Source organism: Chinchilla lanigera, unplaced genomic scaffold (assembly GCF_000276665.1).
Source record: "Chinchilla lanigera isolate Chin_1 unplaced genomic scaffold, ChiLan1.0 scaffold00032, whole genome shotgun sequence".
Taxonomy (NCBI): Eukaryota; Metazoa; Chordata; class Mammalia; order Rodentia; family Chinchillidae; genus Chinchilla; species Chinchilla lanigera.
The window spans coordinates 14,261,926-14,285,619 of NW_004955433.1; the positions used below are offsets into that span (position 1 = coordinate 14,261,926).

The 23,694-nt window shown below is 40.3% G+C and overlaps 1 protein-coding gene and 1 long non-coding RNA gene across 3 annotated transcripts in view; one reads left to right on the forward strand and one right to left on the reverse strand.

Annotated features, from left to right (window-relative positions):
- Nucleotides 1–2,852: 2,852 nt before the first annotated feature.
- Nucleotides 2,853–4,341, forward strand: LOC106148936. The gene is made up of 2 exons (XR_001234725.1): nucleotides 2,853–3,628; nucleotides 3,995–4,341. It is a non-coding gene; the product is annotated as an uncharacterized LOC106148936 (long non-coding RNA).
- Bbs2 (Bardet-Biedl syndrome 2) overlaps nucleotides 4,265–23,694 on the reverse strand; it is a 55,591-nt gene continuing 36,161 nt past the window's right edge. For both annotated transcript variants that reach the window (XM_013516125.1, XM_005388353.2), the window contains 15 exons: nucleotides 23,166–23,291; nucleotides 22,717–22,779; nucleotides 21,707–21,784; nucleotides 18,909–19,013; nucleotides 18,734–18,820; nucleotides 14,524–14,659; nucleotides 14,145–14,284; nucleotides 13,647–13,791; nucleotides 13,392–13,563; nucleotides 12,572–12,701; nucleotides 10,785–10,916; nucleotides 10,059–10,196; nucleotides 8,967–9,079; nucleotides 5,567–5,715; nucleotides 4,265–4,677 (listed from right to left, as the gene is read on the reverse strand). In XM_013516125.1, the coding sequence (XP_013371579.1) occupies nucleotides 4,571–4,677; nucleotides 5,567–5,715; nucleotides 8,967–9,079; nucleotides 10,059–10,196; nucleotides 10,785–10,916; nucleotides 12,572–12,701; nucleotides 13,392–13,563; nucleotides 13,647–13,791; nucleotides 14,145–14,284; nucleotides 14,524–14,659; nucleotides 18,734–18,820; nucleotides 18,909–19,013; nucleotides 21,707–21,784; nucleotides 22,717–22,779; nucleotides 23,166–23,291 (1,821 nt within the window). In that variant the 3' untranslated portion in view covers nucleotides 4,265–4,570. The remainder of the gene's footprint in view (nucleotides 4,678–5,566; nucleotides 5,716–8,966; nucleotides 9,080–10,058; nucleotides 10,197–10,784; nucleotides 10,917–12,571; nucleotides 12,702–13,391; nucleotides 13,564–13,646; nucleotides 13,792–14,144; nucleotides 14,285–14,523; nucleotides 14,660–18,733; nucleotides 18,821–18,908; nucleotides 19,014–21,706; nucleotides 21,785–22,716; nucleotides 22,780–23,165; nucleotides 23,292–23,694) is intronic.

Sequence of the window (23,694 nt, forward strand, 5' to 3'; positions counted from 1 at the left end):
CTCAATCCCCAGCGCTGGTACTTCATTCTTGATCCTCATTACTTTTTAGGGACTGGGGCCAGTGTCAACAACTGCTGAGTGGCAGGTGAATTAAAATACAGGCATCTTTTTATACCCTTTCCAGAAAAAGATATGATGTTCAACTGTATAATGTATGGCATCTTCCTCAATAGTGAACTTCAAAATTCTTACAACTCCCTTTACTAAAGGAAGTCCCCAGCCCCCAAAGAGAATCGCTTTATGTTTTTCAGAAGTCCCTTCCCTGTTTCCAGTTATCCACAAACGTGTCCAAGACTTGAAGGGCCCTTTGAAGCAACAGCTATTTGGTACCTCATGCACACTATTGCTCACCTTATTGTCCAGAATCGGGATTTGAGCCCAACAGTGCTTCTTCACCTTCCCCTGGGTCTTCCTTCAGCATCTCTGATGAAGGGTTTCAGTTACTGCAGGATACCCACAGCAAGATCAAGCGCATCAAGAACTAAGGTTCACTCTGTCCTGGGCTCTAGCTCATGGCTGTGGGTTCCAGCTATTCTCAACTTTACATCCTATCTGCCACGTGGACTTCAAGCTCTAGCATCTGATGGGAAAGCAGCCTTACAGAGACTACCTCAACTACCTCCTGTGATTAAGTCACGTCCCCTTTGTATATTCACTGTCATGGAAATAAGGTACATTTTTAGAAAGCTGATTTGCATTTTTAAATTTTTTAACAGGAAGAAAAAAGGATAACCCTGTAAGTAATCTAATACCAGGCTGTGGAAAGTGAAGCCTAGAAGAAAGTTACGTTTTGAACCTCACTTCTCCATTGCCCAAAGCCTTTGAAATTTCACTGTTTTCTTCCCCACAGAATATCAGAAAAATGCAGTTGTGGGGCTACATCTCCTAGACCAGTGTTTCTGCAACAAGTTTTTGGCTGAAGTACTTCCGCACCACTATCATATACTTACGCCACAAGGAGGCTGTGCAGCCTTCAAGGAGTGGATGTCCCTAGAACAAGATGACCTCTCAGATACAAAAACCCAACCACACAGGCAATGGAAAAGATACTTGGGAACTATCTGTGTGGCATCCTTTTTTAGGAGTTCTGTACTGTACAAATAAAAAGATGACTCAGGAGCTAGAGCATATAGTGTGGGCAGGGGCCAGATGGAAATGGGAAAATGCAGAATAAGTTGGCAGTGGGTGCCTTACTGTACTTGTTTCAAAGTGGAATCGGAGATAATTTAGTTCTGTGATCCTGCAGCTGCCCAGTTTGTAATTGCTAATTATAAAATGTGAAGCATTAATAACCATGTTGGAAATCATTTTTTAGAACACTTCTGGGGTTGCAGAATAGTTGTGAAGCACCCAGTTCTGTGGTTTCCAAGGCTCCTGGCAGATGTACTGAGGACAGACAAGCTCACAGAGGGCAGCACCAGTGGTTCAGCCCCAGTGAGGATGAAGAACCTGTTCTCACTAACGGGATTAAGAGTTGTATAAACAGAGACTGTTAAGGAATAGACAGGAAAAAGCTTATGAGCTGGGCCTTGGTGTCCAATAGGCAGACAGTGGGAAATAATAAAACCACACTCTTGAAAATACTGCAGCCAGGGGTGGTGGCACACACCTGTAATCCCAGCTCTAGGGAGGTAGAAGCAGGAGGATCACCATGAGTTCTAGGCCAGCCTGGGCTACATAGTGAGCTCAAGCCCGCCTGAACTGCATAGCAAGATCTTGTCTCAAAAAACATACATAGATAAATAAACTGCATACCTGAATTTGGATTGAAGGTATGCACATGTGTGGTATTTTGGGGGATCCTTTCAAAAAGTTTTCTCCCATATACCAGATTTTCACAAAATCAGCTGTGAAATGAAGGCTGGAGTATTCATCTAAAGCTTCGTTAAAAAAATTGAGCAACAAACTAGTTTAGCGATAGCTGCTAGAAGTAGCACTCAGATTATACCAGGATATGCAAATAGCAACAGAATAGAACAGTAACTGATTAACTCATTTCTAAGGAATTGCTAAGCTGAACATGACTGCTAAGAAGTCAAAAGAAGGAAAAAAGGGTAGCTGTGTTTTGTGAATATCTTCTTCCCATACAGTCTACTTACTTGGGGACAACTTGGACAACTTGGACTAACTGGAAGGGCCATGACCACAGGACTAGGTTTCTAAACCTTCATACCACAACTTAACCCAGTTTCTGGGATGCTGTACAGGACAGTCTGCCTTCCTAAACTAAGAGGCTCATCCCTGACATGCTGATAGCAAGATCGAATTAATGTGAAAGTTACTTATTATCCTTCAGGGCTGCTTACACATCCTGCTGCAGGCCAGCCCTTTCTAGCCCTGCCACATATATTTTGGGATCTAAAGGAAGCTTTCTGGCAAAGAAAATGAAGCAACCAATGATTGTATTTGGCTTATGAAAGATGAATGGTACCATGTTATTTAAAACCAGCACTAAGACTGCAATCTCAAAATGTATGAACTAGGGCTGCAAATATAGCTCAATGTTAGGGGGCTTGCCTACCATGCACGAGACCCCGAGTTCAATCCCCTGTAAACCCCTCCCAAACACATACAAAGCTATGTTAGGCTATGGTTAAAACAGGAAAAAATAAAAAACCAATCAAGCTTGAATTTGGTACTAATTCTTTGACCCTGGCAAGTAATTACTCTCTGTTCCTCAGTTTCTTTATCTTTGAGCAGATATAATACTTTGTTACTGACGGGAGTGGTGGTGCACGCCTGTAATCTCAGCACTCAGGGCACTGAGGGAAGAGGATCATGGCAAGTTTGAGACCAGCCTGGGCTACAAAGTGAGCTTATGGCCAGCCGAAACTACATAGTGAGACCTTGTCTCAAGAAGACAAAAAAAAAAAACCAAAATAACACACAAAAAAACTATTACTTAAGGGATTGTTGGAAATAATATATGTATCTCCAGCTTATAAAAATTAAAATTATTATTATAGAAATTAGGACTCCATAAAGCCTATACTTCAGATATAGGAGGAATTGTAAGTGGCCAAGTTGAGGAGACAATAAAATTACTGTAGTTTCTAACCTCAAAGGGAAGGTCTCACTCCACCCCCAACTGCTTATGAATGCTATTTAAAATGGGAAAACTGACGTGTTTTAGGCATTAAGCCAGTCGTGAAGTCTACATTAGGGCACAATTTTACCTCCTAGGCAGGGACTGGCTAGCATGCAGGGAGATGACATTTCCCGGCCTCCCCTGCAGGCTGGCCATGTTACCCAAAGCAATGGGAGTGAATGATAGTGTGCTGTTTCCGCGCCACAGCTCGAAACAAACGGGCTTCCTCCTCACTCTTCCTTTTCTGCTGCTTTGGATATAAATAACTGTCACAGCCTAGGCCCACTCCTGTCAGGGCTCTAAGAGAATGGAGGGCAATGCTAGAAGGCCTCCATTGTATGCAGTGAATATGAAAATAGTCACCTAATTCATTTTCATTTTGTTTATAATAAATTAAAAAGAAACGAGATCTGTTACAGCAGCTAATACTACCTCAACTAACTGATCACCCTAAACTGACTCTCCTTTAATATATATTTTTTGTTTGTTTTTTCTTCCAGTACCAGGAATCGAACTCACGACCTTGCGCTTGTCAGGCAGGTGCTGTGCCGCTAAGCTAAATCCCCAGCCCCTCTCCTTTAATATATATTGTTTACACTGTTATGGCTTGTGTCTTGATGTCTTCCCAAAGCCTTATATGCTCATAGATGCGGTTTTTTGGTGCTGGCTAGATCTAGGGTATGATACTGTAAGGGTGTTTGGTACTAAATTAGTGCACTAAATGGGTTTAGCACAGTTGTGGGTGTGGATAATGGAAACCCCACCCTGGGTATGGGTGGCACCAATCAATAGACTTGTATCCCGGATGGAATATAAGGGGAAGGAGGGAAATGCACACTGCTGCTGCTACTTGCTGCTTGTTGCTGCCTTCTGCCAGCCACACTATGGACTTTTTCTCCTCTGCAGTGTCCCTCTGCCACACCATCCTGCCTTGGAGCCAGCGACTGTGGAGTGAAGCCTCTACAGACTGAGCCAAAACAAACCTTTCCTCCTTTAACTTGTGGGCGTCAGGTAGTCTGTGTCAGAACAAGCAAAGTAACTAAGATGTTCATGTTTCAGTGATTAAAAGGAAGGCACACAAATTGAATAACTTACAGTTTTTTCTTAACAAAATACAAATGGTTTATACAATTCTTCTATGGTAGTTTTTTACAATCAGTCAATAACAAAGTATAATACAATCAGTCAATAACAAAGTATGATTTTAATTTTAATAAAAAGAGTCTATTTGAAAATTATGAATTCAATTACAAGTTGAAGGAAAAAGATATATTTATGCATTGTCTTTGTATATATAAACAAAAATAGGAAGAGGTTTCATTTTTTCAGATGTAATGCTTTATATTTAATTTGTGCAGATCACCAAGGTTTTTTTTTTTTCCGTTCTGAGCAATCTGGGTTCACCTGGACATGATCCAGGACAAAAGAGCCTAGAATTGTAGGAAAAACCTTTTCTAGGACCTTGATTCTTTATTTACTCTTCTATGAAGGAGCTGTCCCCACCCGCATAATTCTGAACAGTGTGTTGATGTTGTTGCTTCGAATCGCATCCCGACAAGCAGTTATCACTTGGTTCTTTGGTTTTCCAACTGTATGAGAAGAAACATCAAGTCAGTATGTCCCCAAAAGACTATTAAAAGTAAAGTAAAATTATACAAGCACTCGGGAAGCTGAGGCAGAAGGATCACTGTGAGTTTGAGGTCAGCCTGGACTACCTAATGAGTTCAAGGACAGCCTGAACTACATAGAACCTGTCTCAAAAACCAAATAAATAAATGTTAAAGTATAGAGTCGTTTTAAAATAATATAAAACTAGGTGAGAAAATAATTACATATGCAAATGTTACCAATTTATGTTACCACTCTCAAAAAGAGGTAATTTGATAGAGAAATTTATCATAAAACAAACTTAGAGAACATTCATACCTAGAAACCAATCAAAACTCACATGCATCTAGCAGTGATTATTTCTAAAAAGGTCACAGCATTGACCCAAAACAGCAGAAGTCAGATATCAATCTAGCTACATTTTTGCTACATTTTTACATTTCTTCTCATACATTTTTGCTTCCTTTGGTTTATCCTGTTGTTTTCAGTTCAGTGGGGACTTTAAGGCTCTACACTTCCTTCCAGGTATAAACACTAGGGTTTTCCTAGAAGATGCATCAAGATAAAAAGCTAAGGTTTTCCTTTTTTTTTGGTTTTGTTTTCTGAGACCGTCTTGCTGTGTACAGTAGTGCGGCAGGCCCCAAATTCACAGTCCTCCTGCCCCAGACTCCCGAGTGCTGGGGTTAGAAGCGTGCACCACTGCACCTCGCTAGAAGCTTCTTTCCCTTTGAAGTCTAGAGACTGAAGCTAAACAGTAGGCTGACTGATGGAAACCCAAGTGACGGGGCCAACTTTGGAGTGTTGGGGCCCCAGTATGAATTATGCAACTGTTACCGCCCAAAAATTACAGTGCCACGAACAGAGACTTACCACGCAGACGACCTGCCCTTTGAATTGCTTGATTTACTGCTTTAAGGTTTCCTAATAGTTCTGTGTGATTGTTACAGCGAATTTTATATCCATTCAGCAAGTCTTTATTAAGGTCATACAGTTCCATGTAACGATTCTTCATTGTTTTCCTGTGTAAATCAACAGAAAGTTAATATCATTGTTTCTTAATATGGCAGGCTTACGAATCACCTGCACACTTCTTAGGCACAGTTTTAGAAAGAGAGAAGACATTCGTAACTCTGTTTTCATTAAAATTGGGTAACCAATAAAGTTTTCTTTGAAAACCTTGTTAAGTTTCCATCAAAATCACCTATTAAATAAATAGAAGTCAAGTCGATTTTCTTGTAACTGGTCCCTAGTTGGTTTGGCTTTAAAAACTTAAGAATTACAAGCGAGAAAAAAAAAAAAAAAGAATTTTAAGCCCACTGTGTTGAACGTAAGGGAAAGTGAAAAAGGTGATAGGCCTGCCTTTCAAGTTTCAGGTTAATATTCATTAGATAAAACTAACCTATTCTACATAAATATAGCTAGACAACAGAGTCAGCTTCATTTTTTAATCAAGATATTTTTAAAAGTATATGATAAAACCACATAACCACAAAGAAATATTATTACCCAATAATAAAAATGATTACATTTTTTAAAAACTGAAAATATCACGCTGGAACAACGAGAGCAACTAGAACTCTCATACATTGCTGACAAGAACACAAAATAATGCAGTTATTTTGCTAACTTCTTTGGCAGTTGCTACATAACCTCGCAAACCCATCCCAAGAGAAATGAAATGAAATGTGTGCAGAAAACCAGTATTAAGTATATACAGCAGCTTGATCCACAATCATTAAAGTCTAGAAACAGCCCTAATGTCCATCACAGGATGAAAGGATAAATTACTGCACATCTATACGATGGAATATTATTCAGAACTTTTAAAAAATGGTCTCCAAATACAGCACATGCAACAACAGGAGAGAGCCGCAAAGGCTTCATGGTAAGTTAAAGAGGCCAAGCTCAAGGCCTCTGTATTATGGCTCCTTTTATGTGATATTCTGGAAAATGTAAAACTGCAGGGGAAGTAGTCCCACGGGGTTAGGAGAAACAAAAGCACAAACGTGACAAAAGCATTCTAAGTCTTGGCTGCAGTAACAGGTAAGTTTCTCCAAATTTATTAAATGGTAAACCTCAAAAAGGATGAACTGTCTGTGTATATGTTATATATTAACTAAACTGACAAATAAAAACAAATATATACATTAGAACTTCTATGAAAAATACAAATAATTCCAGAAAACAGAAACTTAGAGGCTGGTGGTCACTTTTCTCCTTAGGCATTTTATGCTCTTCAGAGTCAAATGCCTAATAATCCAGCAACATCGTTCTGATTTAAAAAAAAAAAAAAAGAGTGAGAGAGACAGAGAAAGTAGAAGGCCTAGAGCAAGCTGGCCAGAGAAAGCAAATATCTATTTCAATTTACAGATGATAAAAGTACCTATGTGCTGTGGTTTATACCTAGACGTCCCTCAAGAGCCTCAGGCACTCACAGGCAGGGCTTTTCAAGGCGATGGGATTACAGGGGTGCTACAGCGGGCTTGCTGTTAGGAGGCAGGGCCTGGTTAGAGTGGCGTCACTGGGCTCCCTTCTCTCTTCTCTCCCTGCTTCTTAACCACCATGACATGGAGCTTTTTCTCCAGAAGGCCCCTCTGCTACACCTTCCAGCCTCGGAGCCAGCTGATTATGGAGCCAAAATAAATCCCTTGAGTTGTGGATGACAGGGCTTGTGTCTCAAAAATGACAAAAGTCAATAAGACAACATCTGAAAAACTAATTTTATTTTTTGGACTGGGAATCAGACTCAGGACCTCACACTTTCCAAGCAAGTGCTACGCCACTGAGCTATATCCCCAGCCCAAAAACTGTAATTTAGCTAAGTAGCAGAATACAACATGAGGAGAGGTTTATTTGGCTCACAGTTTCCCATTGGTTCAGGGTATTACTGGCTGGATCCGAGGCAAAAACAGCTTGGTGGAAATGCGTGGTAGAGAAAAGCAGCTCAACTCACGCAGGCAGAAAGCAGAGAAAGGAGGGGCCGGGGACAACAGTGCCCCCTCCGGGTGGTCTTCAGTGACACATCTTAGCCAGACCTCACTTCCTCACAGCACATTTCAGCACAATAATCCATTAGCCCACAGTGCAGCACCCCTATGATCCAGTCACTTTCCAAAGCCCCACCTCTCAATAAGGAGGCCTTGGCGGAGTGTGTTAGATCTAAACCATAACACTTCATTCTTTTGCAGTGTTAAGAATCTAACTCAGGGGCCCTGCAACACCAGTGCTCCACCTCTGAGCCACATCCCCAGTCCCGCTCTTTACAGTTTTATCATTCATATGCTTCCCAAGGAATAGAGTTTGGCTTTTTTTCGAACTGTGTAAGCAGGGGCAACTAGTCTCCAGTCAGTTGCCTGTGTTTGTAAGATCTGTCCACGGTGTCATGTGTCATGGAGACTCATACGCACTCTTTGCTCTACTGGGCCAATGTTTAGTATATACCCATTGCACTGGCACATTAGTTTGGATCATTTCTACTTTGGGATTTGCTATGATTTAGATACAGTTTAAGCACACCCCCCCCCCACCGCAAAGGTTTACATGTTGGAAACTTGGGCCCAATGTGACCATGTTACAAGGTGGTAGGACCTTTAAGAGGTGGGACCCTAGTACAAGGTCGTGAGGTCACTGGAGGCCCTGCCCTCAGAATGGATTAAGGTAGTTCTTATGGCACCCTGGTCAGTTCTCTCAAAAGAACTGTTATAAAAGAGTAAGACTGACCAGAAAAACAACAACAACAAAAAAAGAGTAAGACTGGCCCCTCCCTGGTCTGTTGGCTGCCTGTCTTTCCACATGCTCTCTCTCTTGCACATGCTCCTGCAATGACGCCATCAGCCCTTAGGTGATACAGCCAGGGAGCTGCACCAGAGCTAGTGCCATGCTATTTGGACTTTCAGCCTCCCAAACTGTGATAATCCTATTTTCTTTATTCAGTACCCAGCCTCAGATATTTTACAATTCTGATGGAAAACAAATACAGAATTCTTACAAGCAATGCCTTTATGAACATTCTCTTTTGCAGTACTGGGTATTAAACTCAAAGCCTCATGCATGCTAGGGAAGCATCAGTTACATTCCCAGCTCCTTTATGCCGACTCTTGTCCATATATCCTGGTTCACAAGCGCACAAGTTTCTCTAAACTGTATACACTTGCTAGGAGCAGAAATGCTGGGTCACAGGGTGTACACATTTTCAACTTTACTGATGATGCCGTGTTATTTTACAAAGTCACTGTACCAACTTAAACTCCTCCTGAGAGTTCGTACTCACATGTCCCTCATCAGACGAGCATCCTCAGCTCGGACCAGCAAATTTCGGATGAGATTAGAATTATCAGCCATGTCAGCACTGAGCTTCTGATGCACTGTGTGATATTCATCCACCTGGAGATGTTGAACACTCAGGCATTAAAAAGGCTTCACAAAATTCTTCAAAACTAGACTAAGATACTCTCTACCATATACAGAGGTTTCTCTGCTCTGTTCACTTACACCATCAGGAATAATATTTCCTGTTATTGTATCTCTTCTTCAACAAAATAATTAGCCTATGCTGCCTCCAAGGATGACACTCATGTGAGTCCTTCCCATGCCTTACCATTGGAAGCCTTAGCAATATACATACAATATTTTAAAGATCTGGACTGAGTCAGGCATGGTGGCACACACTTGTAATCCCAGCACTTGGGAGGCTGAGGCAGAAGGATGAACACGAGTTTGAGGCCAGTGTGGACTACATAGTGAGTTCAAAGCCACTCTGAACTGCATAACCAGACCCCATTTTAAAACAGATCTGGATTGAGAATAGTGTTATACTTGTGAGTCAATCATAATCCTCCTTATTTTGCTTCTTTAAAATTTTTAATTTTGGTTTTTGGAAAGCTATAAATGGAAGACCGAAGTAGATATAACAAATAGGATGAAGCAAAGGAAAATATTAATATGACATGCATTTTTAAAAGTGTTACCCTAAACCAAAGGAAAAAAGGAGGGTAGCCAAGTGATTACCACTCACTTTTATAAGAAAACTTTTAACTGGTGAACTCTCCAAAACTAGTTCAATTCTTTACAAAAATTCTTTAGAACATGAGTACATTCATTTTCTTGTGTGTGTGTGTGTGTGTGTGTGTGTGTGTGTGTGTTACTAGAGACCAAACCCAGGGCTTTCATACTGAGCTACAATTCCAGTCCTTTTTTTTTTTTATTTTGAGACAGGGGGCTCACTGAGTCACTAAGTTGACCACACTGGACCTGAACTTGTGATCCTCCTGCCTTGGCCTCCCAGAGCTCATTCATTTAAAATAGACATCTTAGACTATGAGACCACCAGAGTTTCACAAATGCAACAAGAAGGTTTCCTCACCTTAATTAGCACCTTTCGTAACTCCTCAAAGTAGATAGGAAAATCTGCTTCTACTTGAAGGTCTTCAATAGCGAAAAATGATGCCATTGACTGGATGATATCACCAGCCAGATCAATATCATCAGTATTTATAGTAATCTACCCAGGAAAAATACAGGCAAGTTTAGCATTCTCAAATATGAAATAAAATCAAACGAGATAGAACCTGAATTTCTTAACAGTTGACATAATTGCTAAGCATATATTTATATATAATGATAAATGAGGTAAAGTTTAGCCTTTGGGAAATTACTAATGATATTCATTATTTCTTGCACATAGCTAAAAAGGTCAATCTGTGAGCCTTCCGAACTAAATGACAAAATTATTCAAATAACAGGAATGTTTTTATGCAGTTCAGTAATCTCACCCCTTCCCAAATTATAGGAAACAGTGAAGGGAAGGAAGGAGAAAGGCAGAAACCCCCTTGTAGATCATACGCCAGTGTCTGCAGTAACACTAACAGGCGAAGTGGAAATGTTGGTTTTTAAGATCTTGACCCTGATGTCACCCACTGAATGGTTAAACTGCATGAGAAGACTATGGATACCCATGACAGTAACACTGTTCTCCTTCCCTTTTTTTTTTTCCTCTGATGCTGGGGATGCAACACGGCCTCACACACACTAGGCAAGCACTCTACTACTGGGCTACATCCCCTGCCTGCCCCATGACATTCAACGTTACCTCTCCACTAGATTTTATTTTTATGCAGAGGTGACCACCATTCCGCAAAGATGTGAAACATGCTTGAAATGGTGCATTCTGAATATTAGTGTCTTCTGGCAACAGAAAGTTCTGGTTGAGCCATAGAGCAATCTTAAAAATAACAGAATGAAATAGAACTTCAGTTTTTAATGTACAGTTATTACAGAAGGAAGACTTTTTCCCCTCATTCTATTTTTACTACTTGGTTAAAAAAAAATTTGTACTTCGTCCCACACTAAGAAAACAATAGTCACACTCCTTTTACACCTCTCATACATGTTCTCAAGTAACATTCAGAATTGAATTCTCTGGCCCCACAGCAGGCCTGATTTTACAGTATTTTCTACTAAGACATACTCTCACCATAATGTATAAATGACCATGGTTCAATGCTAATTCTGTTTACAAGATAGCTATTCTTGTGGGTGTGTCCTGGATATCAGTGTCTGCTTAAAACTAATTGATTCTACTTTTAAAAAGTTTTTAAGTGAAATATTCAGGCATACATTCTACAAAGATATTTCCACATGGTAAGTTTCAATGTTAGCAGTAACACAGTGGTTTGTGACCCAGGCTCCATATAAGAACCACTCACGAGGCTGTTTGGAAGGGTCCACCTATGAACCTTCTGATTCCACAGGCCAGGCAGTGGCCCGAGAATCTATGCAATTAAAAAGCCTTACCAGGCCAGGGATATAGCTTGTGGAGAAGGACATTCTTTAGTTATTCTTTTGTGTATTGCCTCAGGCCTGACCAAGTTGTGACTGTTGGGTTCTGGAGGAAGTCTAGCAGAAGTACTGAAAGCCTCCGGGTCAACACTAAATGCTTTGCTGAGATATCCCCTAAGGAATGATAACATGATGGCTAATTAGTCAAGTCTTAATTATTGTCCTTGCTAAATTGGTGGAGATCCTCCCATTTGCACTGATGCTTCTTTTGTTCTTTCTGAATAGTTACTGAAATTGGTAATTGGGGCTGCAGTCCCAGAAGCTGTAAGCCCCCTGAACTCAGAATTTTGCCTCTCTTGGTTTTCTTTTCTTCTTACTTTTATATTCATCTGCGGGTACCTCCTTCTCTGGACCTGCCACCCTGAATAGAATGACAATAGCTCAGCAACACAAGAGCCTGCCTGGCAAGCACAAGGTCCTGAGTTTGATTCCCAGTACCAAAAAAAAAAAAAAAAAGCCTTACCAAGAATACTGCAACCCAGCCAAGGTTAAGGCCACTGGTATTAGTACTTCAGACTTTACAAGGTACTGTCATACCAGTTACATAATCCTCAAGGGTCCTTTTTGAGGGGGGCAACACTATCCTTACCTATAGATAAGAAAATTGAGGCTCATAGTGAAATACCCAAAGATTATTAAGAATCTTAGTTAAGATAGAACTTGAACCCAAAATGTGTTTGCAGCTCCAAGTCCCACTCTCTCTCCATCTTTTTTTCTTCTTTAACAGACAAAGTTTCACTTTGTTGCCCAGGCTGGCCCTGAGCTCCTCGGCTCAATCTGTCCTCCTGCCTCAGCCTCACAAGTAGCTGGGATTACAGGCACATGCCACTGCACCCTGCTTCTCCTCTTTCCATCTTGATGTAGGCTCCTTTTGCAACACTAAGTCAAGACAACCACACGAAGGCCGTAACAAAAGAAAGCAAAGAATTAAATTCCAAATTCACTGGAAATGGAGGGCTGCTCAGATAAATAGTGTGTGCATTTTTAAAAAATAAGATAGGTGAGCAAAAGTACTTAAAGAACAGACCATGTACTCACCCTCTGTGCCCGTTCTGTAATCATAAAGTTAACGTAACTGATGGGCTCGCTCGCAGAGTCTGGCCTGGTCAGCGCATACATGGAGAACCGGGGCAGCTGTCTTGTCAACTCAAATACGTGGAACTGGGTGCTAGGGCCAACCAACGGGACACCAGAGAAGTGTTTGGTATAGTGTCGTTTCAAAACGCAAGGCTCCAAAACTAAAGCCACTACTGGATCATCATCAGTTGATGTTTAAGGGCTTCAATCCCCAAAATACTTGAGGCCTAATATATTATAGAAGTGGGACCTGGGAATTAAACATCACGAGCGCACACATACACATGCAGACACTAGAGCTTTCAAGCACCTGAAGAGGGATGTGGAAACTTTTATTTTCCACAAATGTAGTGGTTTCTCTTTATTAGCTGAGATTATATAAAACCCTACTCTAAAATACAGGTGCACCCCAACTCTTTTAGTCTTAGTGGCCCAAACTGTAAGGTGACAAATCATTCATTAAGCTTGTCTTGGTGGTGCAATGCTGGAGATCAGACCCAGCACCTCGCACATGCTAAGACACGCTCTTCACGGTGCTACACCTCCAGTCCCAATTAAAACATTTTTGTGACTCTGAGGTCATCTGATTAAAACAGAAAATAACCATTTTAAACTTACACATAGGCCCCTGCCCTTTTTCAAAGATTTCAAATCAAGGAAGTAAAAGGTCCTGGGAAACCTTCACTGGAGGGCAGACTCACTAAGTGGTATCGCTGGCCCCACAGACTGCGTGCATACGGGAAAACAAGTGCTTGATGGAAATGAACTCGTAAAGGGTCACCTGCTTCTGTAACCCACAAAGGCTTTCAAGTGCAGATCAACGGGGACATCCTTGGGTGGTACCACTGGGACGCAGATAGAGCTGGAGAGGTTGTGGATGCTGGGATGTACCACGTGGCTTTCACCTGCAAAAATTCCTTCTGCAAAAATCAGTACTGCTCGGATGATGGTGTCTGCAGGGAAGAAGAAAAGGCAGTTCAGTATCTGTTCCCAGGCGGCCCAGGCACCTGAACTCATGCTGTAAATAATGTCTTACCATTTGAAGTGGAAACACACAACTCTGTATGTGCAGCTTGAGTCTCGCTTCCCAGATTGACCGAGAAGATGGTGTGGAGCCTGGTATTGGCTGGTATGACGTCCCTCTGCCCATCAGCCTCATTCGGCAGACCACTCAATTCAGCCTGCAAAACACCCCGCCCTCTTCAACTCATTCACCAAAATGCTGAACTAATGTCCACTTTATTCAGCTCCATAAGAAAAACTCCCCTTCATCGTTTTTCTTTTTTCTTTCGGAAGTATTAGGAATTGAACCCAGGGCCTCAGCTATTCTACCTCTGAGCTACGTACCCAGTGGGGTTTTCTTGTTTTTGTTTTTCATTTTTGAGACAAGAGCTTGCTAGCTTGGCCATAAACTTACAATCCTCCTGCCTCAGCTTCCTGACCAGTACTGGCTCTGTGACGCTTTTCCCACACTGCTGATCTTCCTGGTCAGTCTCAACATTTCAGTTCTATTTCCCCCTCACATTAGGCTTACCTTGGCGTTTTCCTCATAGTTACGGAGTTCCAGCAACAGATTCTGCTTTTTCTGACTCAGCTCTCGGATCAGGTCCTGCTCCATGCTGGTGTCCATGAGGTTTCCCCTCATCTCAGCTGTGCCTGGCAGGTAGCCCCGGACTGAAAAGAGGAAAAATACTCACTCAACTGAAGAACATCCCAAAGATGGTCACACCAACCTTTGGGTCATCCATTACTTGCTTTTAAAAGCCAAAAATCTAAATTCATCCTTCCAACTTAGGTGAGTTTATTGTAACAAGGGAGCCTCATCACAATATCTTGTAGTGAAATTTCCTGGCATCTTGATCCAATGAAATTGAAAATTCGACTTTTCAAGGATTTTTCTCATCCCAATTTACTTTCTCCATCCACGGAGCAGCAGATTAGCTGTACGTGGCCATCCATTCGGTAATCTCCCTCTACCACACCAGCAACTGCCGAAGAAAAGTTGTCTTTAAAGATGACCTCCCCAGTCCGGTCACTTCGCGCATCCACCTGAAAATAAAACAAGAACTTAAAAAGTCACTTCAGCTACAGCGTGAAAACAATGGCACCACCACAAAATTTTTAAATGAAAATCAGCTTTCGAAGTCATGTAGTCTAGTAGTTTTCAAGAGTACTGCGTGAAGCCTATAACTTCTCTGGAAATACCTACGACTGCTGTGGCCAGGAGGACCAAAAGGGGCCTCACTGGCCTTCAAACAATGTTTCCTCTTAAAAGTGGGCCTGCTAAGAAGCAGTTCATACAGTATACACAGCATGGTGCAAAAGGGTGTGGCTCCGAGGCCAAGATGCCTGATCAGAATCCCTCTGTGCCGCGTACTATGGGATCTTGGGTGAGTTTCTTAACCATCCTGTACTTGTTCTCATCTAGGCATCAACAGCGAGAATATCACGGAAATAACAGTCCCTACACCTCCCAGGGCTGTAACAAGGCCTACAAGAGTTACTACATAGAAAGCACTTCCAATAGGACCTAACACAGAGAGATACACAATAAATGTTATTGCCATATAAAATTGTATCTCTTATATGATATGTAAGTATATAAAAAACATTTACAGCTAAAGTCTAAACAATGCCAAATTAGCCCAATCTTCTACCATAAAACATTTTACAATAACCCTCATTTTACAAGAGCCCTCTTCCACATAAAAACTATTCAGTTCTTAGAGAACTCTCAAGTCTTCTCTTCCTAGAAGCTAACACAAATAAATAACTGGCTGATCAGAAGCAAATGTATCTGAAAAATAATGATGAGCTGTCTGTGGTGACACAATCCCAGAACTCAAGCGGCTGAGGCAAGAAGATCACAAATTCAAGGCCAGCCTGACCTATATAGTAAGTTCAAGGGCAGTCTGGACCAAAAAGTGAGACCCGGTCTTAAAAAAATTTTTCATATGCATCTCAGAAGCAACATGAAATTTTCACTTACTTGAAATGATAATTTTGTTCCAAACAAGGACACAGGTATCATCAATAAAAGACTAAAACACTAGCTACAGTAAATCTGGTATGGCATTTCAGTGACAATGCCATTCACTATTTTGTCTTTTTTTTTTTTTTCCTTGCGGGCCCAGGTAGGGCTTGAGAAAAGGTCTCACTATGTAATTCAGGCTAGCTTTGAACTCATGTAGCCCAGCCTGGCCTCAAACTTGTAGCAACCTCCCTGCTATGCCTGCCCACAATGGGGATTACAGGCATGTGCCACCATACCTGAGTACTGTTTTGTCTTTGACATCCTTCTTGGTAAAACTTCGCAACCAAAAAATAATGTAAATCGCAGTCTACCCCCTTGCCTGGAGTATATCACATTCAAATACCCATGTTACGTAAAAAAACATCACCTAAGCCTAGAGATGATGACTACTAAAACCTGTGAAAGAATGCCTGCATCTTACCAAAGGTCTCTAACTCAAGCTGAACTGACTTGCTGCTTTCCAATGAAAGCCTCACCATCTAACAGTTTCTTGCACTGCATTTCCACAATTTGAGCAAACAAAAGGGTTCATTTGCTCACTAAGAAGGAGGATTATGCATTGCTATTTCTGTAGATATTCTGCTGTTTTGCTCACCCTACATGAAAGTTGTCCCGAAGACAAAGATGGGCCTCTAACTTAGCAAGTGACCTACTATGGAGTGAACTGGCTAGTAGCATTTGTTTAGCATCTTTACACCTACCTTCCCAAGCTGCATCTGTGTGTTTTCCATTTCTGTGCTATTCTTGTTAAGTGTAGATAATCAGTTTCCCACTTATATAATTACCGTATAATTTTCTTATCTTTTTTTACACTCAGACATTATATAACAGGAAATCCTCAAAATTTTGAAAGCATTTAACTATAAAAACTCTAGGTCCAGATCATATTTTGAGGTAACTTTTAATGATTTCTCAAGTCTAGTAGTTTTCTAATTCTTAAATCAATTGTAATACTGTCTCCCATAATGTGGTCCCTTGCTCTGGTATGAATGATTATGTCCCAGCAAAGGATGGTAAAATCCTAACCCCAAGGTGACAGTGTAGGAGTCAAGAACCTTTGGGAAGTGGGTAGATCATGAGGGCAGAGCCCTCATGTCGGGGATCAGTACCCTTACAGGAGACCCTGAGAAGCCCCTTACCCCTTTCACCTGTGAAGTCACAGTGAGAAGGTGGCCCGATGAGGAACCAGGCCTTCACCATACCCACAACCTGCCAGCACCTTGACTTTCCAGAGCCATGTAAAGTAAATTTCTGGTGTTTAGAAGCTGCACAGTCTATGGTATTTTGTTATAAAAGCCTGAGTGGACGAAGACACTCATTTTATGAACTTCCAAATACCTTCATAAGCAACTACACAGTCTTCATATATATAGTGGACTGGGGATTCAACCTAGGGCCTCGTTATGCTATGCAAGAGCTCCACCACTGAGCTATATCCTCAACTCCCTTACCATTTTTAATACCCACATCACAAACAGAACTAAGAAGGAACTTAACTTCTTTTTTTTATTCTGGAGACCAAACCTAAGGCCTTCACACTGAGCTGCATACCTAGACCTTTTTATCTGTAATTTTGAGACAGGGATTTGCTAAGCTGTTCAGGCTGGGGTTGGACTTGCCATCCTTATGCTTCAGCCTCTCAGAATACCAGGATGACCAGTGTGTACTACCACACCCAGCTCTAACCTAACAGCTTTCTTTTCTTAACAATTTTATTAGTACACATTTGTGATACACAGTGAATACAATCATGGGAAGTCGTTACATGTATATATCACATCTTAACCATTTTACTTCCCCTTGACCTCCCCTCTCTCCTGTTTCCATTCCCTCCTAGATCCCTTTCCCATCTCCAAAGGTCTAAGTCCCTGTTTCCTATTATCTGTCTTTTACTTTGCTCTTTAGTTATTATGGATTCACGGTACATCCATTTTTCTAAAAATGATTTGAATTTATCCTTTTTATAAAAGAGTAGAACTCCATCATGTATAAATATCATATTTTCTTTATCCATTCATTTATTGATGAACATATAGGCCACTTCCAAGATTGTGCTATTACAAGTTGTGCTGCTAGCCAGGGATAGATATCGTTTAGTGGCACAAGTGCCTGCCTAGCAAGCGCAAGGTCCTAAGTTCAATTCCCGGTACCAAAAAAAAAGAGCTGTGCTGCTATAAACATGGGTATGCAAGCATCACTGTAATACGGTATCTTTAACTCTGTGGAGAAGATACCTTGAAGAGGAACAGCTGGGTCAAACAGAATTTCTATTTTCCTTTTTTTTTTTTTTTTGGTACTGGTACTTGAACTCAGGACCTTGCACTTGCTACGCAGGCACTTGTGCCACTGAGCTCTATCCCCAGCCCTTGGAATTTCTATTTTCTAACACCTTTTTAGAAACTGCTGTTTACATAACATCAAAGGAAGGCTGGAGGTGCTAGCCATAGGCAAAGAAAAAGCAAAAATGACGGAAATTTGCTGCTCCTCTTTAGGCAGTCCAACACTGACAGAGAAGAAGCGAGGGCAAATGGTATCCCTGGAGATCTGGCAGCTACTGAGGAGTTTCTAACGAGACAGTTTTGACTTGTCAAAAGACTATAAGCAGCTCTGGTTTGAGGGGGGAAAAAAAGAAAGCAAAAGAATATTACTTTAAAATTACAGCTGGGAGAGCAACATGCTAGTGTAATTCTTTAATGATCATTTCGGAATCAATATGATTCTCCTCATTAATTCTAAGTTTTCAATTAGTGTTAAAGATTTACTAGGAAGGAGCTAAGACAGTTCACTATTAGGTTATTAAAATTCTTTTTTATTTTTTACTGGTCTATATGTACTATAAGCAATCTGAACGACGGATTTTCACTCAAAGGACAGACTCAAAAGGATCTCTCCCTGGATATTTTATCTCAAACGTGGCTGATTAGGCTAAAAGAACACGCACTCACTCAGGAAGAAATAATCTAGAAAGATTGAGAGAAACGAAAACACAGCAAAGGAACTCAGGTTTGCCTTTCCATGTTACTATTCTCACGCAGCCAACATCACAGTCATTACTTTGAATTATAATGAACTCTGCTATTTAAACCTACCTTCCCATTTGACCAGCCAGTTATCAGTTCACACACTCCATCGGAATTAAGGTCAAAAGCATGAATGCTCATGGCATGATTTTTGGACTGAAAAAGAATTCCCATAATTAGTACAGAAGTCTCTCAATAGTAGAAGCATCAAATCCCTAAATAGGAAAGGCTACACCATACTAACTTTAATTCTCCAGGATCGGGCTGTTTTGTCATAAACTCCAACTGTGCCATTGGAAAGGGCATACCCAAATCGGCTGCCATACATGGGGCATAAAGAGGTGATGATCTGCAAAAGTAATACATACAAACACATCTTTTTGTTAGGGTTTAATTTAATGTGATATATAGCTTTAGAGAATTGCAAACCCTGCTACAATTGTATTAAAAGGAGATGTAAAACCATTTCCAGCCCACTAGTGGGCAATGTATTTCTCTGCCATGTTAACTATTTCAGAGTTGGGTAAGATTTTAAGATTTTCATAAAACTCACAAACTTTGGCATTTTAAATTAAGATTTGGTTTACTAAAAGGAACAATTAATACTTAGATTTTTTTGACCAATTTTGCATGCTTATATATGGTAATCTAAACAACTAATTTGAAGACAACAATATGCAATATAACAACCGTTGGTGAATTCCTACCATCTTGTTTAGTAAAGCTCTGTATCATTTCTAATGTTTTTTCTAAATTTTTTATTCTCTTTAATGGTTTGATCAATCTTGCTTTCTTGCATCTGGTAATCTCAGCAACTTCATTGAAGATAACAATGTGTAATATAACACCACTGTTAATTTCTATCATTTTGTTTTGAAACCCTGTATCATTTTTATTGTTTTTGTTTTGTTTTGTTTTTTTCTATGTTGTTGCTACTTTATTATTGTTTTTATTTAATTCTCTTTAAAATAAAAAATAAATCAAGATAATGAAAGCATGTTCAGAACATTATTTTAGAAGAATGATAATGAAACAGGATTAAGAAGGAAAAATACTGAGTATGTAAGCTCTAGAATATCTACAACAGCAGTTATCATATATACTATTTCAAGTGATTTTAATGATTCTTTCAGTTTCCTTAAATTTTAATAAGAATTATAAGCCAGTATTAACTAACTTTTGAGTGTACATTTTTCTATGACATAATTTATTGTTTCCCAAAGGTAAAAAAATAAAAAAGGAAGAATTATCCTTTCAAAACTGAAAACCCAAACACGTGGATTTGTGTGGTACGTAACAATAGACAGAATGCACATATTATATGGAAATACTTATAGGACTATGGAATTGCCTAATATCCTTAAAAGGATAAAATTTTAGGTATTGAACAAAATTATCCTTTAAAGTTAAAACCAAAGCTTAATAATATCTATGATCCTACAGATCTATTTTCTAATTCTGGCCCTAATACAAGAGATATTAAGAAATACATTGTATAAAGCAGAGAATAGTTATATAATTTCCTTTACACCTACAGCATTTCTACAAAACTACCCACTTCACTTAACTCTGAATACAAAGTGCTGTGCAGGATTCCAGAATTATTTAACGCAAGCATCCTCCTGGCAATACTTAATACTGTTCAACTGCCAAACGTATCAAGATTTTGCTCACTTGAGAAAAGACATCTGAGCTAAGAGCAAAACCAAAATGGCCCTATATATGAACAATTTTATAAGGTGTGTATTTTCATAAATTTAGCCTCATATTCCCCAGGTCCCTTAGTGTTTCCTTACTTTATTCATTTCTTTCTTTTGCAGACTACAAGAGGAACAAGTTCCCTCTAATACCTAACTCTATTTTAGTTCTCCTCACCTTTTCTAGGATTTAGGGGGAAAAAAAGGTATTTCAAAAAATTTACTCTCCTAACATCTAAAATTGACCAAAAATTTTTTTTTAAATCATATTTATTCCCACCAAATGGAAAAAGATTTACTATAAATTAGAATGAAAGGGCTGGGTGTAGTGGTGCCCACCTGTATCGCAGTCCTCGGGAGGCTGAGGCAGAGTCCAAGGCCAGCGAGGCTACATAATGAGTTTTTGTTGTTGTTTTTTTTCCAGTACTGGGAATCGAACTCACGACCTCACGCTTGCCAGGCAAACACTGTGCCGCTGAGCTCAATCCCCAAACCCCTACATAATGAGTTAAAGGCAAGCCTGAACTACATAGCGAGACTCTTTTTTTTTTTTTTTAAATGTGATGTTGGAAAGGAATTTTATTGATCAGGCTTCTTGGTTACAAACAAGTCCATTTAGACTTACATTTTATTTGTTTTTGTGGTGCTGGGGATCGAACCCAGGGCCTTGTGCATGCAAGGCAAGAACTCTGCCACTGAGCCACATCCTCAGCCCCCATAGCAAGACTCTTGTCTTTAAAAAAATTGCAATGAAAGAAATATAATGATTCAGGATACAGCACCTATACCCTACTACAGAGTTGGGTGTTTTCTGGGGTAGGGGTGGAGCCGAAAATCTCTTTAAGAACCTAATCAAAGCTAAAGACCCTCTTTCTGGAAAAGCAGAGAAATTAGAACCCCATATACAGATACACATCTTTACACTACTGCTTCTGTACTCGTTTTTCTCCTTTATTTCTTCTCTATCCACAGCTATCATTTTAAATTAGAATAATTGTGAATATATAAAAAGTACAAAGTAAGATGGGTGTGATGGCGCATACCTATTATCCCAGTACTTGGAAGGCTGAGTCAGGGGGATTGCTAAAGGTTTGAGGCTAGCCTGGCTACATAATGAGTTCAAGACCAACCTGAACTACATAGCAAGACTTTGTCTCAAAAAAGCAATCAAATAAAGAAAAGAGATAAGATAGTACACTAAGTAAAAATCCAATTTTTATTCTAAAACCACCCACCCAGCACTCTCATGTGAGAAGATCCCCCAGCGCTGTCATGCGATATTACATTTGACTGCACCACTCGATCTTGCCCGTATTTATCCCAACTCCAGGGTGGTATTTCTTACCTCTGTTTCTGTCATTTCTGCTACAATCTCATCTTCTTTAAAAACCCGGATATCAAAATCTTCAGATCCAACAAGAAGCTAAACGGGGAGAAATTATGAATATTTAGCTTAATAAGTAAACAGCAAAATTTCCATAAATAAAACAAAAAAATTGCACAATACTTTGCTACTACTACCACTCCAGAGTTCCTATTCTTCAATAATCCAGCGCTCAAGAGGGGCCCTTTAATCGGGAACATTTAGTTTGCTTTTCTTTCTTGGGTACCAGGAATTGAACTCAGGACCTTGCACTTGCCAGGCAGGCGCTGTGCCGCTGAGCTATATCCCTGGCCCGGGGCCCTTTAATTGGAGGATCGATAGATTCAATCAGTGAAGAAAAAGATTTTACTTTGCCACGTGGAGTGCACATCTTGCCAGAATATTTTCTTTCACTGTGCACCTGAAAATGCTCCCTGGCTGAGTAACTTTCCTTGCCTGCAAATGGGAGCCCTACTTTAGACACCAGCGCCCAGAGTCTAGGGGCAAGTTGACACCCAAAGCAGCATTTTGCATGCTCAAGCCCAAAACACTCATTTCCAGAGTCATTATTAGAATTAATTTCGAAAAACTAAAAGATAGTTGCTAAAACTTTTTAGATTCCTAATGAAAAAAACAGGCCAAAATGGAAACAACTTACAAATATGTTTCAAAGCATCAAAAGCAATTTACAAGGTTGTGAATATGACCAAGGTCCTGGAAACTGTTCTGCCTTCTCTCCCCTCTCCCGTCTTTGAGACTCCACGGCCTACTTCTTTGTATTAGACAAACACAAATGATTTCTTGTTCAAAAAAGAGGAGATAGCAGAACTATCTGCTATATTTCACAAATATTTCAGTTGCTGATCAAAAGCAAATGTGGCCAGTTAGGCATCATTCAGGTAACAAAGCTCCAAAATTAGCACGAGAAGCTAATACTCCGCTCAACACTAACACAGCTGAACACACACAGAGGTGTCTCCTTCCCCACGTACCTCTTTCTTCCCATCACCATCAAAGTCACACAAAGCCAAGGAATGAACATTGTCTCCAGTAACCTGGAAATAAAGTCACAAATCAGCTCTTCCATTTCATCCAAATATATCAGCTACAGGAAGAGAGGGATTATACAAGCAGTCAGTGAATTATCTGAATTAATCATATTCTTTTTAATACATGAATTATAAATAATATTCTGTTTTATTGTTTAATATAGACAGTAAATTTTTTTTCTGCTTTTTTTTGTTTGTTTTTTCCAGTACCAGGAATCGAACTCATGACGTTGCGCCTGGCAGGCAGGCGCTGTGCCACTGAGCTAAATCCCCAGCCCTCTAGACAGTAAATTTAAAAGTATCCTAAAGAAAAAAAAATAAAATAATAAATAAAGTATCCTAAAGAAAATTAAAATGACTTAAGACTACCAAAAAGAATGTTCTGTCCATACCGTCCAAAAGAGATCATTTCCTTCATGATCAAAACCCTGTAGAACACAATTTCCACCAATAATTGCAAGAGGAGAGGCTACATCTCCCAGTGTCCCCAGCACAATGGCATTTGCCCCATCTGCTACCTAAGAAGAAAAAGAAACACAATTTCAGACACAATGGCAGGCAGGCACACTGGAGGAAATATGGATCCGCCTTCTCATTTGTATCCTCAACTTCCTGTCGAGATTTGTGAGAAACCACACAGTCTCTTGAGAGGGCAGCCAGGGCTGTCCACCAAGGCCATCACTGTGGCTTCTGCAAGGATGAGAACAGACACATGGTAGACTCAGAGCCCTGGCTCTCACGCTAAACTGATCCAATATGTTGCTATGATTATCTGGGGCTCTCCAAGGCCACCAAGTACTACGCCTCTCACCAAGCACGGTGACACACACCAGTAACCGCAGCACTCGAGAGACTGAGGCAGGAAGATTGCTGTGAGTTCAAGGCCAGCCTGGGCTACATAATGAGTTCAAGGCCAGCCTG